Source organism: Mauremys mutica, chromosome 4 (genome assembly GCF_020497125.1).
Source record: "Mauremys mutica isolate MM-2020 ecotype Southern chromosome 4, ASM2049712v1, whole genome shotgun sequence".
Taxonomy (NCBI): Eukaryota; Metazoa; Chordata; order Testudines; family Geoemydidae; genus Mauremys; species Mauremys mutica.
Window position 1 is genome coordinate 94,203,937 of NC_059075.1, and position 22,802 is coordinate 94,226,738.

Sequence of the window (22,802 nt, forward strand, 5' to 3'; positions counted from 1 at the left end):
TGGTTCCAGACAGTAAGTGCATGCATTATTTATAGAAAATAATTGCAAGACAATTAGCTCAGTGAATGTAATCATTTCTGAATGGGAGTAGGTAGTGAGACACAAAAAGCATATGGTATTTTACAAACTGTTTATAAATATTAAAGGCAGTGAAAAGAAGCGTGGACTTGATTCATCAAGAACGAGAAAAGGAAATTTCCCAAAGGTTTGCCAGAGATTATATTGATCAGGCCCTTCATTTAAGGTTTATTTTTACACATTATATCACTTCTGATGTTTTCCTACTTTACAGACATCTCTGAACTATGATTTAGGATTTCAAAGTGTTCCTGTTTCTGTTCTCTAGTTAATCTTTAGAAGCTGAGGTCTTTGACAGAAGACAGGTTTGGCTTTCCAAACAGAGAGAAAACCCAGATATACAATGAAATGTGACTCAGAACTCTCTTAAAGTGCATCCCTTGCTTTCCTATGAGGTTTACACAAAGAGATGGATTGCCTGCAGTATTTACGGCCTCTTGGCACCACTCTGCTTTTTTCTTGTCCTCCCACATTTCCCCTCCATCTCTCTCTTATTTGATATACCCCTTCTCTTCCTGTGTACAATCCCCTGAGAAAAAATGGCTTGTTCATGCTCCCCTGAAATCCCTGCCGCCTTCTCCTCATATCTACCTTCATTTTTTGCTCCCTTCTTTTTTCAAAACTCTTTCTGTCCTCCTCACTATCATTTTAATGGGCATCTCCTCACATCCCTTCTCTCTTTTGTGCCTCTTTGAACTACTCCCTCCTCCATTTTGTTGCCTATTCCTTTCCTTCTCTGCTCCTCCTCCTCCTCCCATTTTTTTAACCTTGTTGCCATTCCTGGACTTTGCACCTCTCTTCCCGTCCCTCTATTTTTGCAGAGCTTTTATCTCTGTCCCATTTTGACACTTTTTACCATTCTTCACCCTTTCTCCTTGTATTTTTGTACCTATCTGCTCTTCCCTCATTTCTTCCTTCCTCTTCCCCACCCTCATTTTGTGTTTCCCCTCCTTCCTGATCTTCTGCCCCATCACCCTCTGCCCAACACAGTTAATCATGTCTCCATCTTTGTGATTTTCACTTCTTGGTTTCACTGAATTAATTTACACATCCAAATCTCAGAATTTTATATTTGTCCATCGACTGAAATAAGCAAATGAGTATATGGACCCCATGTATGTATGCGTGTGTTTCCTGTTTGTCTAAAATCTGGAAATAAGTGGATAATCAGTAGGTACCCATGTGTGTGTGTGCACGCGTCTGTCATCTGGACATGTGTGTGTATGTGAGCGAGAGAGAGGGAAACCTGGACATAAATAACTGAGTGTGTGTGTCAGTGTGACATCTGGACATAAGTAATTGAGTGTGTGTGTCAGTGTGACATCTGGACTTAAGTAATTGAGTGTGTGTGTGTGAGATCTGGACTTAACTGTGTGTTGGGGGGTTGTGGGACATAATTTTGTGTGTGTGTGAGGCATGCTGGCAGGGGTGAAAGTAACATAGAAGACTTACCGGTATGGGGGCCCGGCTCCAGGCCCCCGTAATGGGCAGGGCCTCTGGTGGAAGGGGTGGGGCTGGGGTCAGCCTCCCCCAGCTGGCCCATCCACGCTGCCTGGCCCGGTGGGGCACTGTCGGCGATTTAAAAGGGCCTGGGTCTCCTGGCCCTTTTACACACATCCCCTCCATTGTCGGGGCAAGGCCACAAACGGGGGGCAGGGGGAGAGACAGAAACCTTAAAATGCTGCTGTGGCAACGCTTTAATGTCAGCTCTGTACGGGCTGGTACCAGTGGCCACTTCTTACCCGTATGCCACATGGGCCCACTTTCACCTCTGTGTGCTGGAACAATTTGTATGGTGGTGGGTGTGCTGTAGGGTGACCAGATGTCCTGATTATATAGAGACAGTCCTGATTTTTGGGTCTTTTTCTTATATAAGCGCCTATTACCCCCACCCCGTCCGGATTTTTCACATTTGCTGTCTAGTCACCCTAGTGTGCTGAGAGCCACTGAACCGAAAGTAAACCCCGTATATAATGGAAACCACTTCCAGCCAGGGGCTGCTCTAGACATTCCGCCGCCCCAAGCACAGCGTCACGCCGCGGGGGGCGCTCTGCCGCTCGCCGGTCCCGCGGCTCCGGTGGACCTCCTGCAGGCATGCCTGTGGAGGGTCCTCTGGTCCCGTGGCTCCGGTGGTCCACTGAATCCGCGGGACCAGCGGACCCTCCACAGGCATACCTTGGCATGCCGCCCCAAGCACACGCTTGGCGTGCTGGGGCCTGGAGCCGCCCCTGCTTCCAGCCAGGGGGTGCGGGTGCTGCCGCACCCCTAGTTCCAGCACATCTGGGATGTGTGGGGGGAGGGAGTGTGTGTGTGAGCGAGAGAGAGAGCTGCATTTCAGTAACTGAGTATATGTGCTGGAGTGTGTGTGCGGGCGCGCCCCTCATTGGACATAAGCAAGGAAGTGTGTGTCACTTACAATAAGTACGTTTATGTTTCCTCCCCTGGCGGACGGGCAGCTCTCGCCAGCCCCGGCCCCGGGGAAGTTTGTGGCGGAGTGGGCCGCTCTCCGGAGCAGGCCCCCAGGGGAGCAGGCTGAGCCCGCCCAGCAGAGGCGTTGGGCTGTTCCCTGGCCCGGGGCGGGAGAAGGATGGCAGCGCTTGTGCACTGAGCGCTCCTGCCGCTGGGGCGAGCTGTTCCCGCGCCGCTTGGAGCACAGGCAGGGCCAGGCTCAGAGAGCCCTGGCCGCTTCCCTGCCTGCTATCGCATGCAACTAGTGGGATCCTCCTTCTCCTCCTCCTCCTCCTGCCGGGAGCAGCCTGGCGCTCCCTCCATAGCAGAGCCAACAGGGCAGTCCCCAAGAAAGGCTCAGTGCGGAGCAGAGGGGGCGCGGGGACTTGCAAAGGGGGGGGGGAACCCCTGCTGTGGCTGGCTCCCAACTATGCAGGCGGCTGCCCAGTGGCATCGGCGGCTGCAGGCGGGCGGCAGGCAGAGGCAGCCGCCGCGTGCAGTGTGAGCGGAGAGCTCGGCTCCATTCCCAAGGATGCTGGGGGGCGATGCCTGGCGGCAGGGAGGACGAGATTTGTCAGAAAGCGCTGCAGCTGCTGGCCGAGCTCTGCTCCAGCGGGGCGGTGGAGAACGAGAACTGCCTGGATTTCATCTACTACTTGCGGGACAGAGCCCGGCCCCGGCTCACGGACTCAGGTACACGCTGCTGCTCAGGCCGGAGGGCGGGGGTCGGGGGTTGCAAGAAGAAAACAACAGTCCCTAGTCCCTTCCCACCCTCATTGTGCCGCTAATTTACTGGGAAGGGGAGAAACCCCACTCCTCCAAGACGCCTTCCCCGTGTCTGGAGTCCGGGAGACGCAGAATCAATACTCCCCATCCCACCTCAGCCATGGGGAGATGCAGAATCAATACCCCCATCCCACCCCACCCGGGGGAGACACAGAATCAATACTCCACATCCCACCCTAGCCATTGCGAGATGCAAAATCAATAGCCTCACCCTACCCCTATGTACCTCCACTGAACAACAAGGGAGGTGAAGAATGTGTCCCCCCTCATACCCACTCCTCCAGCGCACATACACCCCCTGTGCTCTAACTTCAGAGGGGAAACATCCTCCTAGAATAAAAGCAATAGCTCCGATTGTTCAGGACTCAGTCACAGAATCTATTCTTTAGTTTCAAGCAACAACCTGACCTAAGTGTTGTTCTGAAGAGTAATCTACAAGGCTACTGAAAGGTAAAACCTGATTGGGGTTTTAAGTGTTCCTGAATCATTAGGATTTTCTCTCAGACTACTTGAAGAAAGCAACAACTGGTGTCATCAATTTCCAGCCATTCTTTCAGGTGGTTACACTATTTATATTATTAGAGTTCTCTCCTTGAAACTGGATTCATTTAGGACTAAAGCATTTATGTACATCAATTTTAGCAAATCTTAATTTCAAAAGTATTCCCAGTGAAATATAATTTTGACTGCTGGTCTGAAACCAGGAATCATAGATACACTGCTTTAAATTATCTCATCTTAGTTGTCCAGTGTTTTCGTTTGTTTTAAAGCTCAAGAATTTGTTTGCTTCCTGATAGTAGTTTGAACCTATAAGTAGCTTTACTACGTTCAGTCAAACCAGAATCTCAGTGTTCAGTGAACGGTCCTTGAGGGATTGTTCCTGAATTTATGTGGTCCTTGTATCAGTATAGATTTGATTTTAAATTACTGGAGTTTTATATTAGTCTTTTATTTAAACAATAAAATCTAATAGCTCACAGGACAATGTTTTGATATAGAGGAGCTTGATGGGTTTCTTTTGCCTTTCAGTGACAGGAGGCAGAATAAACAGCCTTTAAAATTGACAGAATGTAAACTGAGAGATTTATTTTCGATTATGTTTTGAGCATGGTTGTCTTAGCTTCTTCTGATTTAAATACTCCCTTTAAGCTTCTTAATTAGAAAGCTGAACTCTGGCTGCCGTTCAGAAAAATAGTAAACATTTGATGTTATCTTACCCCAAAGTGCCCAGATTCCTTCTACCCACAGTGGAGAAAACATTTTGTAGAGCATAAGCAGATTTAAAAGTTTCTCATACTATATTTCAATTTCTGTAGTGCGTCAAATCAAGGTTTCACAGGTGTGAATGAAAATTATAATGAGCAGAACCATTTTTAGAAAGAGTTAAAATAACTGAAAACTGGAGAGTATTTGCAGCACTCTAAATTGTACTGGCAGTTCAGCTGCTCATCACTGCACACTAATAATAATTTATTTACTTTTCTTACAGTAGTTAGTTCACTTAGCAGATTTGATTCCAATTTCAGTCTGTTCTTCAATGTCTAATGCTTTCCGACAAAGATTTTGCGGTAACCTGATTAATATGAGGCAGCTTTCATGATGCAAATTATTGACAAATGTTTGGGTAAACTAAGATAGCTTGAGCAATGCAATAAGGAGAATAAAACCGGTTAGGTAAAAAAATCTTCCATGTACAATAAATGAAGCAGAATTCTCATATATGTAGGTTATTTATATTAAGATCTATTTTCATCTGTGATAACTTCATTCACTTAAAACAACTCTGATTTTAAAAGATTTCAGACATTTTAACAAGAACGTTAACATTTACTAAAAAATAGGTAGAATAACTCACCAAATAAATGTTATACACATGAATTTAATAATTTTAATAATTATTTGGTTCAAATAAATACTTTGTGTGTGACACACTTGACTGTCAAAAAGCATTCAAGAAGTGATTGTGTCTATTTCTAGTTTCTCTAGTTTTTGTATACTCAGGTATCAATCACATTCTTGTATCCTAAGTAATGATTCCCAAGAGGACATCTACTGAAGTCAATTATCACTTAGAATTGTGAGTTACTTGAACCATATGTAAAGAAGTAGCCTAAATCACTTTGAATAATAAGGGTTTTTGACATATTTTTGTAGAAGACACCTGACCTTTCATGAAAGTATCATGCAGACATGATATCTGGCATTCTGTCTGGGAGCATTTTTAAAACATACTGTGCTCAATAAAGTTATGTACATTTAGCATACATAGTTGCAAGAATAAGAGATTCTTAGTCTTCTCATATTACTTTCCTTAATGAAGAAAACAGTTTCTGTATTTCTTATTTTAGCTCATTATTTCTTAAACCAGGGGTAGGCAACCTATGGCACGCGTGCCGAAGGAGGCACGCGAGCTGATTTTCAGTGGCACTCACACTTCCCGGGTCCTGGCCACTGCTCTGGGGGCTCTGCATTTTAATTTAATTTTAAATGAAGCTTCTTAAACATTTTAAAAACCTTATTTACTTTACATTCAACAATAGTTTAGTTATATATTATAGATTTATAGAAAGAGACCTTCTAAAAACGTTAAAATGTATTACTGGCACGCGAAACCTTAAATCAGAATGAATAAATGAAGACTCGGCACACCAATTCTGAAAGGTTGCCGACCCCTGTCTTGAACCATTCTGGTAGGATGGGTTTTTAGTATTTGCTGCAAACCTGATCTATTACACAGAGTATCTACTACGTTAGGAAGCTATTAATTGCACTTAACTCACATTTCTATAATTCAAATATGGATTGTCAGGAAAATGAATTGCCCATAAAGTTTGGTTTCCCAGTCAAATCCATGGTTGGTAAGAAGACAGTGCATTCTACTCCCAAAAGAGGGAGACAGTACCCCTTCAGTAGCAGACAGGCCAAATCCAGCTTGATTTATTCACATAAGAAATACCATTGAGTTAATGGTGGAATGGAATTTATGGGCTATGAAGAGAGACTCATCAGTTTTCAAAAACTGGAAGGATGGTGGCTACAATATAGGGCTGGAGACAGATTCTTCTGGGCAAAAATAAGCATGAAGTCATTTTAATTGTGTCATACTCTCTTTCCTATGTAAGCAAGTTTTTCATCAGCCACCCAAACTACATTCCTCTCAGATAGCAGGAAATCCTGTCAAGCCAGACACAAAAGAAAACCATTTAAAAATACATAGACATTTGTTAGTAAATAGAGCTGACAAGAGTGTGGCTATAAAGGAAAAATATATGCGGTGTGTGGCTAATGGTTAGCAGTGTTACTGTTTTCATTATGGCAGTTCTTGTACAAAAATATGTGAATGCTGTTTTTAGAACATTTTTCTATGCTCAGATGCATTTTCCCAGTAAATTAAATGCTCACCTAAACTCTTCAACCTGGTGAAAATGATGATGTACAGTATCTTTACTTGTTACATAACTTTCCCTATAGGGAAGAAAGGATGGTCTATTGGTTAGGGTACAAGCCTGGAACATAAGAGATCCAGGTTCACTTCACTGCTCCACCACAGACTTCATGTGTAAAATGACTTGGCAGAACCAGATTTTCAAAGTTTTTAGGCACCTAAAGATGTAGATAGGCACCTAGTAGGATTTGTTCAATGAGAGTTAGGTGCCAAGGCACTTTTGAAAAATGCATCTATCTGCATCTTTAGGCATCTAAATACCATTAACAAGCTGGCTCTTAGCCTTAGCCTCTCCGTTTCAATTCCCCACCTGTAAAATGGTGTAGTAATAGCACTTCCCTACCACAGAGGGGTGTTGTGAGGATAAATACATTAAAGACTCTGCGATGCTCAGATACTATGGTAATGAGGGCCACATCAGTACCTTAGATACATATGCATGTGAAAACCATCTTAAGTGGACTTATGGGACCTTTGAGATAGTCACCTGGAAAGCGAGTTTAATTAAAGCCAACAAAAATTTTGCAGTTGAGGAATGGGTGTTCAAGAGGAATCAGGGCAACAGCAAGTACGTGCTGATTCTTTGTGGACTTTTCCTCTAGTAGATTCCTCTCCCAGTCCTTTCTCACTTCCCAAGTTAAACATCTGATGTGGGGCATATTTTAGCAGTGTGTAGAAGCAGCTGTATACTTTTGTCACACAGGTATATGATTCTGAATTGCCAGAGAAGCAGGTGTTTTTGTAGAAAGGTCAGTCAAAAGTGTACTATGATTTTGGTTTAGGACTGTTAACAGTTTAGCACTGAAGGTAAGTGATAGTGGTCTTCTTCTGTCCACTAGAGTCAATGCTGGTTTTCTCAGAGTGGCAAATTTTGTGGCAAATTACTGTGGTTTGCACTTCTGTTACAAATAGGACAATACGTATATTTTTGGATGACAAAGTCCCATACATCAGACGGTAATTTTTACATTTTTTTGCCACTGCTTTTTGTTGTGTTTTTCACCCATCTTCCAACATGCCAGAGAATTCCCCAGGGACCAGTCATTTGGCAGGGTTGGTCTGCCATTGTTCTTTGGTAGACGTGCCCGTCCCTGCACATTTCTACAGGGTCCTCTAGTGTGCCATTTCTCACCCTTCTCAGATTACCCCCCACCTTTTCCACAGCTTCTGCTTTCCATGTGCTCCTTACTGTGCATGTCCTGCAGCCACAGAGTGCTCACTGCCTGGTTTCCAGTTTGTTGATAATTACTGAGATATGAGTATGAAGCGTTTATTCAAAGGAAATTTTGTGATAAAATATTAGAGATTATGTCAAAAAAGACAGCATGCCTCTACAGCACAATCTGGATTGGATTCGTCACTCTTCCTGTAGATAAAAGAGTGAAAGGATCCAGCCCTAGAAACTTACAATAAAAAATTTTAAAAGGTCATTGGAAGCTGTTGTGGACCTTTGGAGGAGGATGAGAAGAATGATCAGGAAATGTTTATGCAGATAAGGGTGTTATATAAAAGGGCTAGACCATTAATCATTGTGAATTTTCATTAATGTCACACTGAGCGGAATAATGACAGTAGAAATACTAAATAAAGCTGCCTATTCTTGACTGTCATATTGGATTTCACATTTTGAGGATAAGCCAATAAGATCAGAGGTTATTCTTAATTATGTCCTTTTAAAATGATCACTATCTGCTAAAATAGAATAAACAGTGAATATTGTGGTTTAGTGATGGACATTAGACATGAAGAATTCTATAGGTCTTGAGCAAAAGCGATGGATTTTATACAGTAATGGAAGAATCAGACTTTATTATTTAATCAAATTAAAAATAGTTGATTGCAATCAAGAAACCAAGAAATCTAGCCATGGCAATGTGATGGCTATTGAAGGAACGATGTGAAAGGGTACAATTTACATTTATGTCAGTGGAAGCTAAGAGTCCTCTTCATCAATACATTACTTAACTAAGTGTGTTTTTAACTCTGCTTGATTCCTTTACACAGGGCATAAGTGGCTTAGCTGCATAATACATTATCAACAGGAAAAACAAAAGTGGAAATCAGCAAAGGTGTTTGGACTGGTTGGCATTCAGCCAACCACGGGAGCACAGAAGCCAAACTTGGGGCTTGTTTAATCGAAATCTTTGGCAAGCCAGGGTGTAAATCTACAGTGCTATAGCCTGTGGTACACAAACTGGCTGTGTGGACCCTGCTACTGCCACTTAGTAGTGACACGCTAGTATCCTGTAGATACACACCCCAGCTTGCCACAGGCTAACTGTTCATCTAGACACACCCTTGCTCACAGAAAATCTTTCCAACACGGACTGTACATTTTACCCCATATTATGATTACTAATGTGTTGTGAATTCATCTTAAAACCAGTCTCATCATGGGGGCTTGTATTTTTCTGAATAAACTGTAGCCCTTATATTAAATCACTTTAAAAAAAACAAACTGGTGAATTGGGCCTGGGTTTTTTTCACAGGAACCTAAAGGAGTTGTGGTTCAATGGGAGCTGGAGTCCTCACGCCTTTGGGCCTCTCTGAAAACCTCAGCTTAGGTTTCTTCAAACATGTCATTCCTCTGTCCTTAACTAGGGCTAAGTCCCCAGCAAGTTTGACATTAACTAGCTTAATTTCTTAAGAGGGACATGTCTTAACTTTTCATGCTTGGACAACTCGAAAGTGACTCAACTGATTTTGTTCAAACTTTGAAAAAACGAAACGTATCAGGGAAAAAGATTAGTTTAAGCCTGAGAAATTTCAGCTGAAGGGGAAAAAACAACTTACACAGTCATGAAGTGAAAAAAGGTGGAATAACCCTTTCAAGGTATAGTACATTTATTGTCACTGTGTTTTTTACTCATTCTGGGCCAGATTCACCATTGCCCTGCATATTTTATAGCCAGTGACACCAGTACAAATAAAGGTAAAATGCTACAATTCTGAATTGATAATGTTTTCGACCCATTTCCCATCAGTATAAACCACTCCACAAAATGTAAGGCAGCAGTGCACCAGCTCCTCTGACATTATGGCAAAATGAACAAGGACGACTGCAGCTCAGATTCCTTTGGATTTCAGAAACCAAAATCTTGTTTTAAACTTCATTAAAATATAGTGTTAATTACATATTTTAAATGGGAGCTAAACACTGTTTTCCTCTTTTGAAAAGTCAGTCTCAAGTTTTGGGAATTTAAAGAAACATTTGCTGCTCATCTTTAATGTGAGATGGTATATTGTTTTAATTGGGTTTAGTGCACATTTACTGTAAATGGCTAGGCACTCAGAGATTTTCCATTGACACTAATAGGGTTAAGTACTCAGGTTACAAGAGAAAAAATGCTGCGTTCAACAGATAACTGTACAATAATGTGCTTTTAGAAAGAGGAAACATAAGAGCATGTATCTGCTAAAACAAGAAGGACTACAAGTGTGCTTACCAACAAAGATTTGGGGGCTAGTTGTTGCCTTACAAAACCAGTGATACAATGTGAAGCAAACTAAAGAAGATGGTGAAAATTATTGTACAAGTTACTATATTATTTTTTCTAAACAAAGGTTCTGCTTTAATATAACAACTGTACAAACCGTTACAGACCTATACTATGGGAAATGTCTTTTTACAAGTATTCTGTGTGTGTACAGATGCTTCAGATGTTTGTTATTGGATGTATTACAGTGGGATCCAGAGGTCCCAGATTGGAGCCTAGTTGTTGTAGATGTTGTACAGACATGTATGGCCAGATCCTCAGCCTAGCTAACCTCACTGTGCACTGCCAGGGTTGCATAAGTAACCTTAAAACTGCCCTAAAGGAGTCAACTGAGCATGCCTCCAAATTGAGGAATCCTGAGCTGGCAAAAGCTAGTGTGGCTGACTTTACTCCAGCCTCTCTTGGCATTTCCACCCTCATCCCTTTGTACCAGTTCTCTGTGGCTGCTCTGAGAGGGTCAGTTGGCCCCTTGCTTGCCACAGGAGAGAGGAAGGAGTAAAGGTGGCTCCTAGCCACTTTCCCCTTCTTCCCCACACCTGTGCTGGGTAAGAGATTGGAGCTGTTGAGAACTGTCCCCATATTGTTGATTTAGGGGTTTAAAAAAATAACCTGAAGTAAATTCTTCAGGCTCAGAAAACAGCAAGATTGCAGAGAATTACCTGTAAAAAGTTGGACCCACCAAGTGAGTATAGGGAATAAATATTTAATGTAGCAAGTGAAAAGCAGAAATTCTTACAAAGGATTCCAGGTGACTTTCTTAAAGTAGAAAGAGGGAGGGGGAGGGACTGTAAATTCCTTCATTAAAATTATCCTTGCTGTAATCCTAGAACTTCCCAGGAGTTACACCAGACTTGCATAGTTTACAAAACAGTCCTTAAATGCACAAAGTGGTATGCTGTACAGTATAGGGTGCTGCTAACTACATTTGCAGTTTGCATTTTTGAGGTGTTTTTTTTTTTAATACTCTGTGAGAGAAGACAAATGTATGCAGTCTTCCATAGTATTACTTTGGGCTCCAATTGGTATAAGATGCTAAGCATTCTGATTTGTTAGCGGTGCCCTGATAAAATCCCACCATAAATCTTGAGAGAGAATCACTTTATCAGAGCTTCCCATTGCTAGTCCAGTCAGTGCCCCATATGACTTCCCATTTTTATTACTGCACCTGATCCCTGTTTGTATTTAAATGGGAGATACTTCAGCCAGACTTGTTAAAATTATAACAAAAACATAAAGAAATTCACTTGCAAAATTAGAGTTGCTTTATGACAAAAACAACCAAGGCAAAAATGCACATTGAGTCAAAATGAACCCCAGGTCTTCGCATACCTAGTCACACCTGGAGCCCTTTGCACTAGTTTTCTTAAGACAGCTCATCTCCCCAGTTTATCTTTGCATTTCATAGCATATGTTTGTATATGGTATGACACATCCTTACAGTTATTTCAGTATCCCGCTCTGTGCCTCTGTTTCTCCAGCTGTAAAATCAGAATAATGCTTGTCTCTCTCATGGGGCATTGTGGTTTTTAGTTAGGGGGATCTAACGGAAGGTATGCACATGAGAGAAATATAACACTTATTTTTCCTCTCACTTTTATAACTTCCCCTTTGCTATTTTTTATTTATATTTTGCAACCCATTTTACTCATTCTTCCTCTGTTTACTTTAAATTCTTTAAGGTCTCCCTTGAACTTTTGAGCTTTTAAAATTTACAAAGAAATTAATACCAAGCCAGTGTTCCTGCCATGGTATTTTTTAGTACTCTCCCAAAGTCGGTCCCTGTTCAGCCATGTCTGAAGTTAGGTGGGTGAGCAGACCCTTTGACTTCTATGGAACTACGCACATGCTTAAAATTAGGACCTGCATATGGGTCTATATTCTGAACTACCAGAGCATTGCAATATAGTGGAAAATGTGGTGGCAAGGGTTATTTCAAGTGAGCTGGAGATATATGCCAATTGTCTCCATGATGAAAGATTTTCTCTGAGGGCCTCATCCTATGGTGTCTTTGAAAGCAACCAAGTTTGATTCCTGGAAATACACCTAGAGCAAATAAATAGACAATACTATCATTAATAATGCATCTTAGGAATCTACAGAAACATTCAAGGGAAATGATATGAGGGACCTGTATATAGGTCATTTTATATGTGTTTTTAATATATACTAAAGAGCAGGTTTGTGAAGCATTCTTGGAAATTGGATTAGCATATCATATACAAAATCAAATCAGAAATTATTTGTCCACTAACATCCAACTACTCAAGCAAGTTTCTTATAATGTACTATCACTGTCAAAGAAAATTAGGATAATCAATGGAAAAATACAGATGATGGGGAAATTACCTAAAGTGAAACATAAGAAAATACCAACATTTTAAGGTATCTGTGATTAATTACAGTCCAATCCCTCTTCATTACTCCAAGGCTCTAACCTTAAATGCCTTTGCATATTCTGTAGATTTCAGTAATTGGATCAAATTCTGCTCTCACATGTATATGCTTGTAATTCCCACTGAGCCCTTACCGTCACATTAGTAGTGACAACATTTTCTTTCAATGGGATTTGCACATTCTTGTCTGAGGGCAGAATTTGCTTTATTACGTCTCTAAGAAATATTCATGAGTTTATTTTCTACAGGCAGCCATTTACATTTATAGGGCACATAGCCCCAGTCACTTATGTAGAGGTCTTAATTTCTAATGGCTGTATGGGTTAGTAGTTCCTTGTAAAAACTTTTTGTGAACATATGGTATGATAATGCTGTTGATACATAATGTTGTTAGCATTCTAAATTGTTATATTTTGTGCTAATTTGAGTGACCAAAGTGCAAATAATAGGCCACATTTCCCTCCCCCCTCCGCCAAAATGGCTTCTAATTTCCTGAGCAGAATCAATTGTGCGTGCAGATGTCTGCATTTAGACATCTAACTCCTTGATTGCAACCACAAATCAGAATCAGAAGTATAATCCCAACTGATTTCAGTTATAAAAACAAAGGCTGGGTTGAGGTCCCTTCTACAGATTTGACCTCCTATATGTAATTGTCTGATTTTTCTTTTTATTGGGCATTGCAAGGTTATTGCAAATGAATGGAAAAGCTTAAATGAACATGGAGTTAAGTGCAGTTTTATATCCTGAATACACCTCTGATCGGGCTGTGGGGAGGCAGTAAACGTAGAAATAAATTTTAACGTACATGTTTTTCTTACAGCACTGATTGGCTTGCTGGAAATAATGTATAATTCTGTGACCTTTCCAATATGATGGTTTGCTATGAGATTCAATGAGTTCCAGGCATTAGATATGAACAACTTTTATCTAGTCTGTATTAAAAACCTTAAGTGATAAGGCTTTCACTACTTCCCTTGAGAAACTGTTCTACAGCCGAATTGTTCTTGTGGTCAGACAGTCTTTTTTATGACATTCAGCCTATATTTTCCTTTTTTAATTTGATCCCATTACTCCAAGTCATAGCCCTGTGTATGTCAGGGGTGTTCTATCTTATACCTTGCTTCCCATGGACCTCAGGGACCTCTCTGGCCCTCAGACATCTCTGAGGGATCTTAGGGATGCCCCAGTCCTGCTTCCTTTTTCCCAGCCAGGCCCCTTGCACCTGGGCTGGAAATGGGGGTGACACAGGAGCTGTATATGATATTCCTCTAACTAGGAGCAGTCCCCAGGGGGCTGATCTTTACAGTAGCTTTGAACCATCAAAGTAGGCCTGGATCTAGCCTTTTTAATTTATTGTTGAATAGTGGCTTTGCCACAAGCCCTGTCAAAGGAGCAGCACATAGTTGTGCTGTCCCAGAAGCAGGCCAGGGTCTGAACTGAGATTCAGAGTCTCAGTTCAGTCTCTGAGTCTCCCCCGCTCCCTGCAAAGAGACACACACACACACACACACACACACACACACACACACACACACACCAGCCTTTCACTGGGTGAAGATTACTTCCATCTCCACACCGGAGTGGCTGCAATGACCAGCTTCTTTGAGTAGGGCAGGTGAAGCCAATGCTGCACCACGCACTCCCCACCATTTGCACAGGAGGGAAGGCAGCAGCTCCAGGAAGGCTGCTCCCTCCCCCCCCCCCCCGCCCCTCAATGCTGATACCAGCAATAGAGGTAGCCCAGGCAGGGGTTTAGGGCTACACCTCACACTACTACTCTGGTGGGTAACCAGGATAATGACTGTGCCCTTACTAAACAATCAGAACCAACTCATAATTGCGTCTCCAGTGCTAGCTCATATTTCTAACTACTGTATCTCCTTATCTAGTACCCAAACATTATATTTTTGCAATGAGTTCTTTAATTTATATTTCATTTTTAAACACACATTTTGATTTTTTTTTTAAATTCCTTTGGGGGATAATGAACATTGTTGTTGGTTAGTTAGAGAACTGTACTCAAGAACTTTCTATAAGGTTGTGGATTTTTGCTGTACTTTAGCATTAATTTAAGCTCTCTTGTGGCTTTATTTAGCTTGAACAGATAGAGGGAGATTATTTTAGTTTAAAGCTTTACTCTGATGCTATGTTTGTGACAGTGCCTGCTTTCAAATGGATAAGAAAAATAAGTGAGCTTACAAGCCAAAATTCTTCATTCGCTGGGTTATCAGCAAAATTAAAGACAGAAATGTTTTTTTTATAAAGAATGTTGCTGATCACAATTTATAAAGTAGTTGATCACTGAGTTTATTGCAAAATAAATATTTACCTACATGTTCTTTAGTATTGACCATAATGAATATATTACAGCAAGTACAGGGGGTTTTATTCTTATCTAATAAATGTATAAAGTAGAGAAAACATTCTCCAGACCAGCTGGTGCAGCGTACATCTGTAACGTTGGCTTTTGTAATCACACCAAATCAGCATGTTTTTAGGTTCTCACTATGTTTAGCAGCATACTGAATACTTGTTAAGCAAGAAGAATGAAGTCTAGCTTTCTTCTCTGACAAGCAGGTCCACAGCTAGGATTTATAGGATATGCTTGATATGCTTAAAAGGGATCCATGGAGGCAGTGGATGTAGCCAAAACTGACACATAAAGGTTTGCCCTGAGCCAATTTACAGCACCAGGGATATATCAGACTGTAGGTGGTAGAAGGGCTCAAGGGCATAAACTCCCTCAGAAAAATCTTTGGATTATTGATGAAAATCGCACATGGTAGTGAAAAAAATCCAGAGGCACTAATGTTTCCAGATTTTAGACTTGCAAAGAATGAATAGAATAAAAGACATTTGAGATGGGATACAGGATCGTCCCTACAGTATATTTTCTAGCATTTTAGACAGTTTTGCTTTACAAGTCCTAAGCAATGAGGTTTTCAAGACTTCCCTTGGGAGACTGTTTCTTCAGCATGATAAATCTGAGTCAGGACATTTTCCCAGATATTTAATTTAAATGTTCTCTTCTTTAATTCTGTCTCACTGCCAGTGGGCCTTTCTAGCCATGGTGTAGCCTGTTAGTGTGACTCCACCCTCTCTTGGCCATCTCTTAGCTAAGCACAACATATTTCGCTATTTTAATCTCGCTTTGTAAATCAATCCCCCGAGCTCCCAGATAATTTTTGTGGCTGTTCACTCAACTCCGTCCAGTTTGCCAATAATGTTCTGCTAATATGGTGCCCAGACAGAGCCTTATAGAAAGGGGTCATTAGCTCCCTGCTCTATTGCCTTTGAGAAGCACAAATTTGAATTGGCCTAGTTTGCTGCTATAGCACATTGTAAACACATGTCAAATATGCTATCCTTTACCACCCCATATCTGTTTGCCAGATTTGTATGTGTATCTGTGTTTCAGATTATTTTCCCCAAATGCATGATCTTGTGCTTGTCCAAGCTGTATCTCATTTTATTATTTTCTACCCATGGTTCTAATCTCTGTAAGTCTCTTTGTATTATTTCTTTGTCCTCAGTGCTGTTTGCAATCCTTCAAATTTAGCATTGTCTAAGAAGTTCTTTACTGTGCTGTTGAATCCCTCTTCCATCACTGAAGATGATAAATAAGCCCAGACCTTACGCCACTCCCTACATTATCCTGCCAGACACCACTGCTCAGCAATATTCAATTCTGTTTATCATTACCCTTTATAGTCAGTTTTCAATTCAAATGAGTGTGACCTATTCAATTAATGGTTAAATTGAGGTTTCATAAGACAACATATTAAATACTTTATTGACATCTGTCATAGCTTAAAACTAATTAGAACTTGCTCTGAAATAACCCAGTAAGAATTCTGAATGTCCAGGAAAAAGGGACAATACACTCTCTCTGATAATGTTATCAATGAAACCAAGAGTTTTACAGTCTAATGGTTCTATGTGTAGCAGAGGAAAAGCCTTTCTACATGTCAAAGAGAGAAAGTTCTTTTATCTTTCCTCCCAGATAGATTTGGGATATAATAAGATACATGGAAGTTATTGCAATTGTCTTGAGATATTTCCCACCATAAATAAAATATAATAGGCTTGACCATCCATTACGTTTTGGTCTCTTCGTGTTGCTGGAGCAGCAAAAAGGAATCATAAAACTTGTAGATCTGGCTACCAGGGAATATGCATGGTGAAGCCCATTACTACTACACCCTTTATATGCCCCACTGTAGGGGATGTAGCCACAGCACTATGGCCCAGATCTTCAAAGGTATTTAGGCATCTAACTCCCATCAAAATCAATCCTCAGCTGCTGAAAAGTCCTCTTGGGGCCAGGGGCAACCTAGTGCAAAACAGAGCAGACCTGAGGCTGCTCTAAATTATGGCAATTTCTGAGCAGATATCTGGCTGGGTCCAGCGAAGGGGTGGTGCTAAATGTGGGAGCCCTTTTAGCTCCCAGCCAACCCAGCTCTGTTCCTGAGCTGAGCAGAGGTTGACCAGAATAGAAAGTGAGTCCAGTGTATTTACACAGTCCATGCAGCAAAGAGTCCCGTGGCACCTTATAGACTAACAGACGTATTGGAGCATGAGCTTTCGTGGGTGAATACCCACTTCGTCGTCATGACATGCATCCGACGAAGTGGGTATTCACCCATGAAAGCTCATGCTCCAATATGTCTGTTAGTCTATAGGGTGCCACAGGACTCTTTGCTGCTTTTACAGATCCAGACTAACACGGCTACCCCACTGATACTTAACACAGTATCAGTCATTATTAGCATATACTGAATATTAACAGGCTTCAGCAATCAACTTTTTATAAAGCTAAAAAGTTACAATAAACTACAGTATGTAGGTCTCACACTTTGTTCTTCCCTCTCTCTTCCATAATTCCAGTTTCTTTTTTTTTCCATATCTAGAATTCTCCTTTAAGTCTTTTTCAGTGTCTTTTCCTCAGTTAACTGTCATTTTCACTCCTTTCTTTGTCCGTAAATCTCTGCCTCCTATCACTCCTGCTCTGGAACGTTTCCCCTTTATTCATTCCCACTTCAATCTTTCTTTAGTCCCATACTCATTCATTGGTCCTCCTTTGCCTGCTTTATCCCTCTTCTTTCTCCTTGGGACCCTACTCCCTAATCAGTTGTATGATATTTATTATCTGTTGAGCTCTCACATTGGGAATTGGGGCTGTACAAGACACAAAATAAAGACAGTGCCTGCACCAAAAAGATTTCAGGGTCTAATCTCATGATGGGCTCTTTCCTTAGCCCCAGCAGAGCAAGCCATAAGGAGAGGCCATTCTTGTGCTTCTCTTACCCCCAAATGAAAAATTAGCTTCCCTGGTCATCTCCTGTCAGTCAATGTCAAAGTGAGCTCCAGCTGTCCTGGGAAAGCCTTAGAAGCAGCTCCATCCTTCCACCCCCAATTAGTTTTTCAGATGAAGAGGCACTGCTTCATGCTCTGAACAGCTGATTAGCCTTGGAGGTAAGGAACCTCTGAAGCACTCCATGCTCTGACCAAGCACTCCATGCTCTGAGAGCTGTAGGGGGAATCAGGCTCTCCACAAACCATTGATCAGCACTGCCCTTTACCAGGTCCTTTCACCAAGCTGGGACAGTCTCTCCTCTCCTCTCTTAATATGGTCTTGCTGACAAACAGCCACCATCTGTACTGTATGCATATATGATATTCCCTTTCTTCTCTCAGTAACCAACCAGATCAGAAAGCTGTAAAATAAGTGCCTTAAAATGTTATCTGAAAGCTATGTGTAACTAAATATGAAAGACCAATTATTAAAAGAACACAACATAAGCTATGACAGCAAGAAAAATCAACCATATCAGGCCACAAGCAATAAAAACAACTTTCTCCTGTGGATATTTTCCCACATTATAGTGTACCTAAGGCCCTAACAGATGGGCCACCTTTTACCATTCTTACAGACCCCGCTCGTCGGCAGGCAGCATCGAACCTGGGCTCCCTGGAGCTTAGTGTATGAGCCAAAAACCCTATCGCTGTTAGCTAAAGCTAGAGAGATTAATGAGTTTGTTCTACTTCTCTAAGTGGTCTCAGTACCACTAGCTGGGACAGAATACCACACCCAGGAGATATGTGGGTTACACTAGTATGCAGCAACATGGCTGCATTAAATAAACCATAATTTCAAGCACAGTAGAGATAACGTGAATGTTTCATGTTGAAGAAGTAATCACTTTCCCAAACCAAAAGCTACGCATATCAGATTCACTGTAAATAATATACCACGAGGCTGGGCCAGGACTCTGGGATTGTTGCCACCAATAAAATAATTTTTTTTAAAAAGTAGGAAGAAAATTTAATTACCATTGTACATACAAACTGCTGCATAACGAACCAGTGATTATCAGGCAACTTTCATAAGACTGTTTTTAGAAAAATTCACAATGTATTGTACCCAGTGAATGATATTGGGCAGAGTAAGGGGTAGTGAGCCATTAAGTATTCTTAATTGCAATATTAATGTATTTGATTAAAAAACCCTAAACATTGCCTATTCTTGTTTGCCAGTGGTTAGCCACTGGAAAAGCTCCTCAAAAGTGTTTGCTGACTCATGCTTAGAAGATGAAGTAATGGGATGACAATTACAGGGTTAGTTTAAGGGAAAAGGAAGACATATAGAAAGCAGTTTGGAATTCTAAATGCTATACATTCAAAATTACACTGTAGGTGTGCTGGATATGTCCTGTGCATCAATTTTGCTCTCTCTTATGTTGGTGCAAACCCACTGATTCAATGAGGTTATACAGAGGCAGCACAGTAGATATGACAACAGACTTGGACTTGGGAGACCAGAGTTCTTTGCCACTCACCTACTGTGTGACCTTGGGCAAGTCACTTCACCTCTCTGTGCTGCTATTTCCCTGCTATCACCCTTTGTACTGACTGTAAGCTCTTTGGGATAGGGACTCTCTCTCTCACAGTGCCTAGGACAATGAGGACCTGATCTCAGTTTGGCATGTAGGCACTAGTGTAATACACATAATAAAGAATAATAATTTCTCCCATGTGCCTGCAGGGGAGAGAATGGGTTGGTATAACACCTTTTAGTTTTGCATTCCTAGCAATAAGCACTAATTGAACAAAGGTTTAGAGTTTTGGTGGGATACACTTTGGAGGTTGGATGCAATATGCAAATGTGGGCACTAAATAGGACATAATCTCCTACATTTGGGCATGGAAATCAACACTTAAAAAAAAGCTAGGCACTTAAAGAGGCATCTATCTGCCACTGTATTTGTTTGAATGTCCAGATGTGGGATTTGGTTGTGGAATTTAGGTGCCCATGTATTTGCAAGTTGTTCTCTCTGTGTTTAAAGAATCAAATGGAATATTTCTGCCTCAGAATCTGGTCTATCTTTGACTGTACAATAGGAATTTGGGTTTGCTTTTACTCATTCTCTAAATACTCAACACATTTTGCGATTGCTTCCTATTTTTGTGAGGTATAAGGATGTCAGACATCCATTGTATGTTTTCAAATACACTTCCTGTATGAACCAAGCTGAAGCAAAAACTGAGAAGACTGTTATCATCTTTGCAAAATTGTTCCAGTTGTGGGAATAAAGAGACACAAGATATGGAATCCTTTTATTTCAGCAAACAAACTATAGCTTGACTCATACCACTTGTGAACTAAATGGACACACACCAATTATTTTGGTCTTGATTTATTTGCTCTTTAAGTTACATATTTGTCGCTAAACTCTACCAAAAAACCTCAATATCCATGTAATGTTTGAATAAGCTGTTTAAAATGCACCAAGCTTCCCCCATGTGAAATTCTTGTGGGAAAATTGCGGAATGGCAGTGTACCTCGCTTTCGACTGAGCAAGCTCCTTCATGCTCTGACTTCCTTTCATAAATCTCTGGAAATTTAGAACATGCAGCTCTTCAAGATTCTTTTATTTAATCAGGTTTAATGATATAATTGTCTTAGATTTTTTTAATCAAAGTGGATAAAATCTAATCCTTAAATTTTTCCTAATTGAGAAGGATAGCAAGTAAGACATTTTCTGCTCTCTTAAACTGTATTTGTCTGGTAATTCAAAGGAATATTTCCTCTACTTGTCCTTGTCTGAATTTATCCATTCTTTGGGACAAATTCAACCATGGTGTAACTCTACTTTAGTGGCATCATGTCAGTTTATATCAGGGGCCACTAAATCTGGCCTCTAAACTATGGTACCATTTTCTAGTACCATTTCTGGCCTCTCAACTATGGTATCCAACTCACAAGGGTCTTTTAGATTGGGATTTTCAAAATGTTCATAGGAGTTAAACACCTAAATCTCACTAACATTCAATGGAAGTTGGATACTAATTCCCTTAAGCATCTTTGAAAATCCAAGCTTTAAATTATAGAAGAACAATCGTTAATTGTTTCTATTAGAGATGAGTTGAAATGACTTGCCCAAATATTGCAGTGTGAATAGATTCATGGTGTGTATTAAGCATCCTACAGAGTTATCCTAAAATTGCTATGTGAAAATAATCCTAAAATAAGCAGATCTCATCATTAGTGTTCCAGACCACTACCTTACAGAGGAAAGTGAAAATGCAACACAAGACACAGTCACATGGACTTCAGTAGGGGAGCACAAATGTAACAAAGCAGAATGGGGTCTGGAAAATTTCTCTTTTCTGATTCTTCTAACCATTAATTTCGATGAGGCTGCATCGGAGTAACCGTGAACAGAATTTGGCCTCAAATTCTATATAAGATAACCCTCTCACCTATCAGAAACTGTCACATCACATTGTATCAATGGATATACACATATGGTTGTGTGTGCCCTATCTGGCACATTGATGTTTTTGCTTGGGTTTCCTATTCAGCCAACAATCAAGAAAGGGAAAGATTGGCTACTGATAATCCAAAGAAAGAAAAAGTAGTTCACTCAGTGTGATTACACTGAGTCATCATCTTTATCTCTGTCATCACCCTCATTTTCCAAGGTGTACCATAAATAAATTTTAAAATAATAATAATAATAATAATTAATAATAAAACAAGAATTTACAAATTCTTCCTTTACAATATCAGGGGGCAGGGTTTTCATCTTGCTCTGCCCTTTTAGAAGATGGTGGGGGGCATGGATCAGCATTCATGTCACGCTCCCCGTCAGTAGCTGGCCTGGAGGTGGGAAGCTAATAATCCAATCAGCAGACCAAATTCAATGATGAATCCTGGTAACGTGCTACCTGAGGCATGTTGCACATACACTAAGAAGAAGCAAATAGTGGAATCCTACAGGGAACTGCAAGTCAATTCTAATGACTCACTGAGACAGGCATGGCCTGTTCAACACCACCTTGAATATAAGAGAGGTGGGAGGAGCTCTGAGGTAGAATGGTTCTCTTGGAGAGGTTCTGAGGTAAGGAACTATAAGGAGAAACCAAACCAGAGACAGTTTAGGCAGGGATTCATGTAGTGTTATTTTGAAATTACCTTCTTGTTAATAAAATTAGACCCCAGGAAGGTTTGTTGACTGCAATGACTGCATAGCTCTTTTGACGGATCTAGGAAAAGATTCCACCTGTTTTCAGCTGTATTTTCCCCCATGCAAATAAATGATCATGTAGAGGCCAGGGAATGACAAGTTTCATCTCACTGTGGTTACAGGGGGTTATCCTGCTGGGGATTGCCCCTCTTCCCTCAGAACAAGCAGGAGTCGTGGAATTCCTCAGAACCCAAGGAATCTTCCAGGTCTGTGAAGTATTACAACAGATCAAGACTGTGGAAAAGACAGGCACATTTGTAGAGGCCCATGTTTCTGTGCTATTTCCTGGAGACTTCTTTGTCCATCGCATTATGGCTTTTGAGAGTTTAGGTTCTATGACTTCATTGATGGCTGCTGCCTCAGTTCTTCATCAATGCTGATAAAGTCAACAGTTTCTTACACTGCATATTCTCCATAGCTTTGAGGGTACACTCTGGAGAATGCTTATTCCCCAGCGACACCTGTGGAGCCCAGATCCTGTAGTGTGTCGGCAGGACATCCACAGGCTCAAGGGAAGCATGCTATGTGTTTTATTAACAAACAGTGAAGCTGAATGCAAGTTAAGTTGAACATGTGGTATTATATTATACCCTGCAGAGTGCTCTGTCCATGTGGTTGAGTT

At 41.0% G+C, this 22,802-nt stretch overlaps 1 protein-coding gene across 3 annotated transcripts in view; it reads left to right on the forward strand.

The window, feature by feature from the left end:
• The first annotated feature begins 3,071 nt into the window (after window positions 1–3,071).
• SYT9 (synaptotagmin 9) overlaps window positions 3,072–22,802 on the forward strand; it is a 131,141-nt gene continuing 111,410 nt past the window's right edge. For all 3 annotated transcript variants that reach the window (XM_045017174.1, XM_045017173.1, XR_006579442.1), the window contains exon 1: window positions 3,072–3,219. In XM_045017174.1, the coding sequence (XP_044873109.1) occupies window positions 3,072–3,219 (148 nt within the window). The remainder of the gene's footprint in view (window positions 3,220–22,802) is intronic.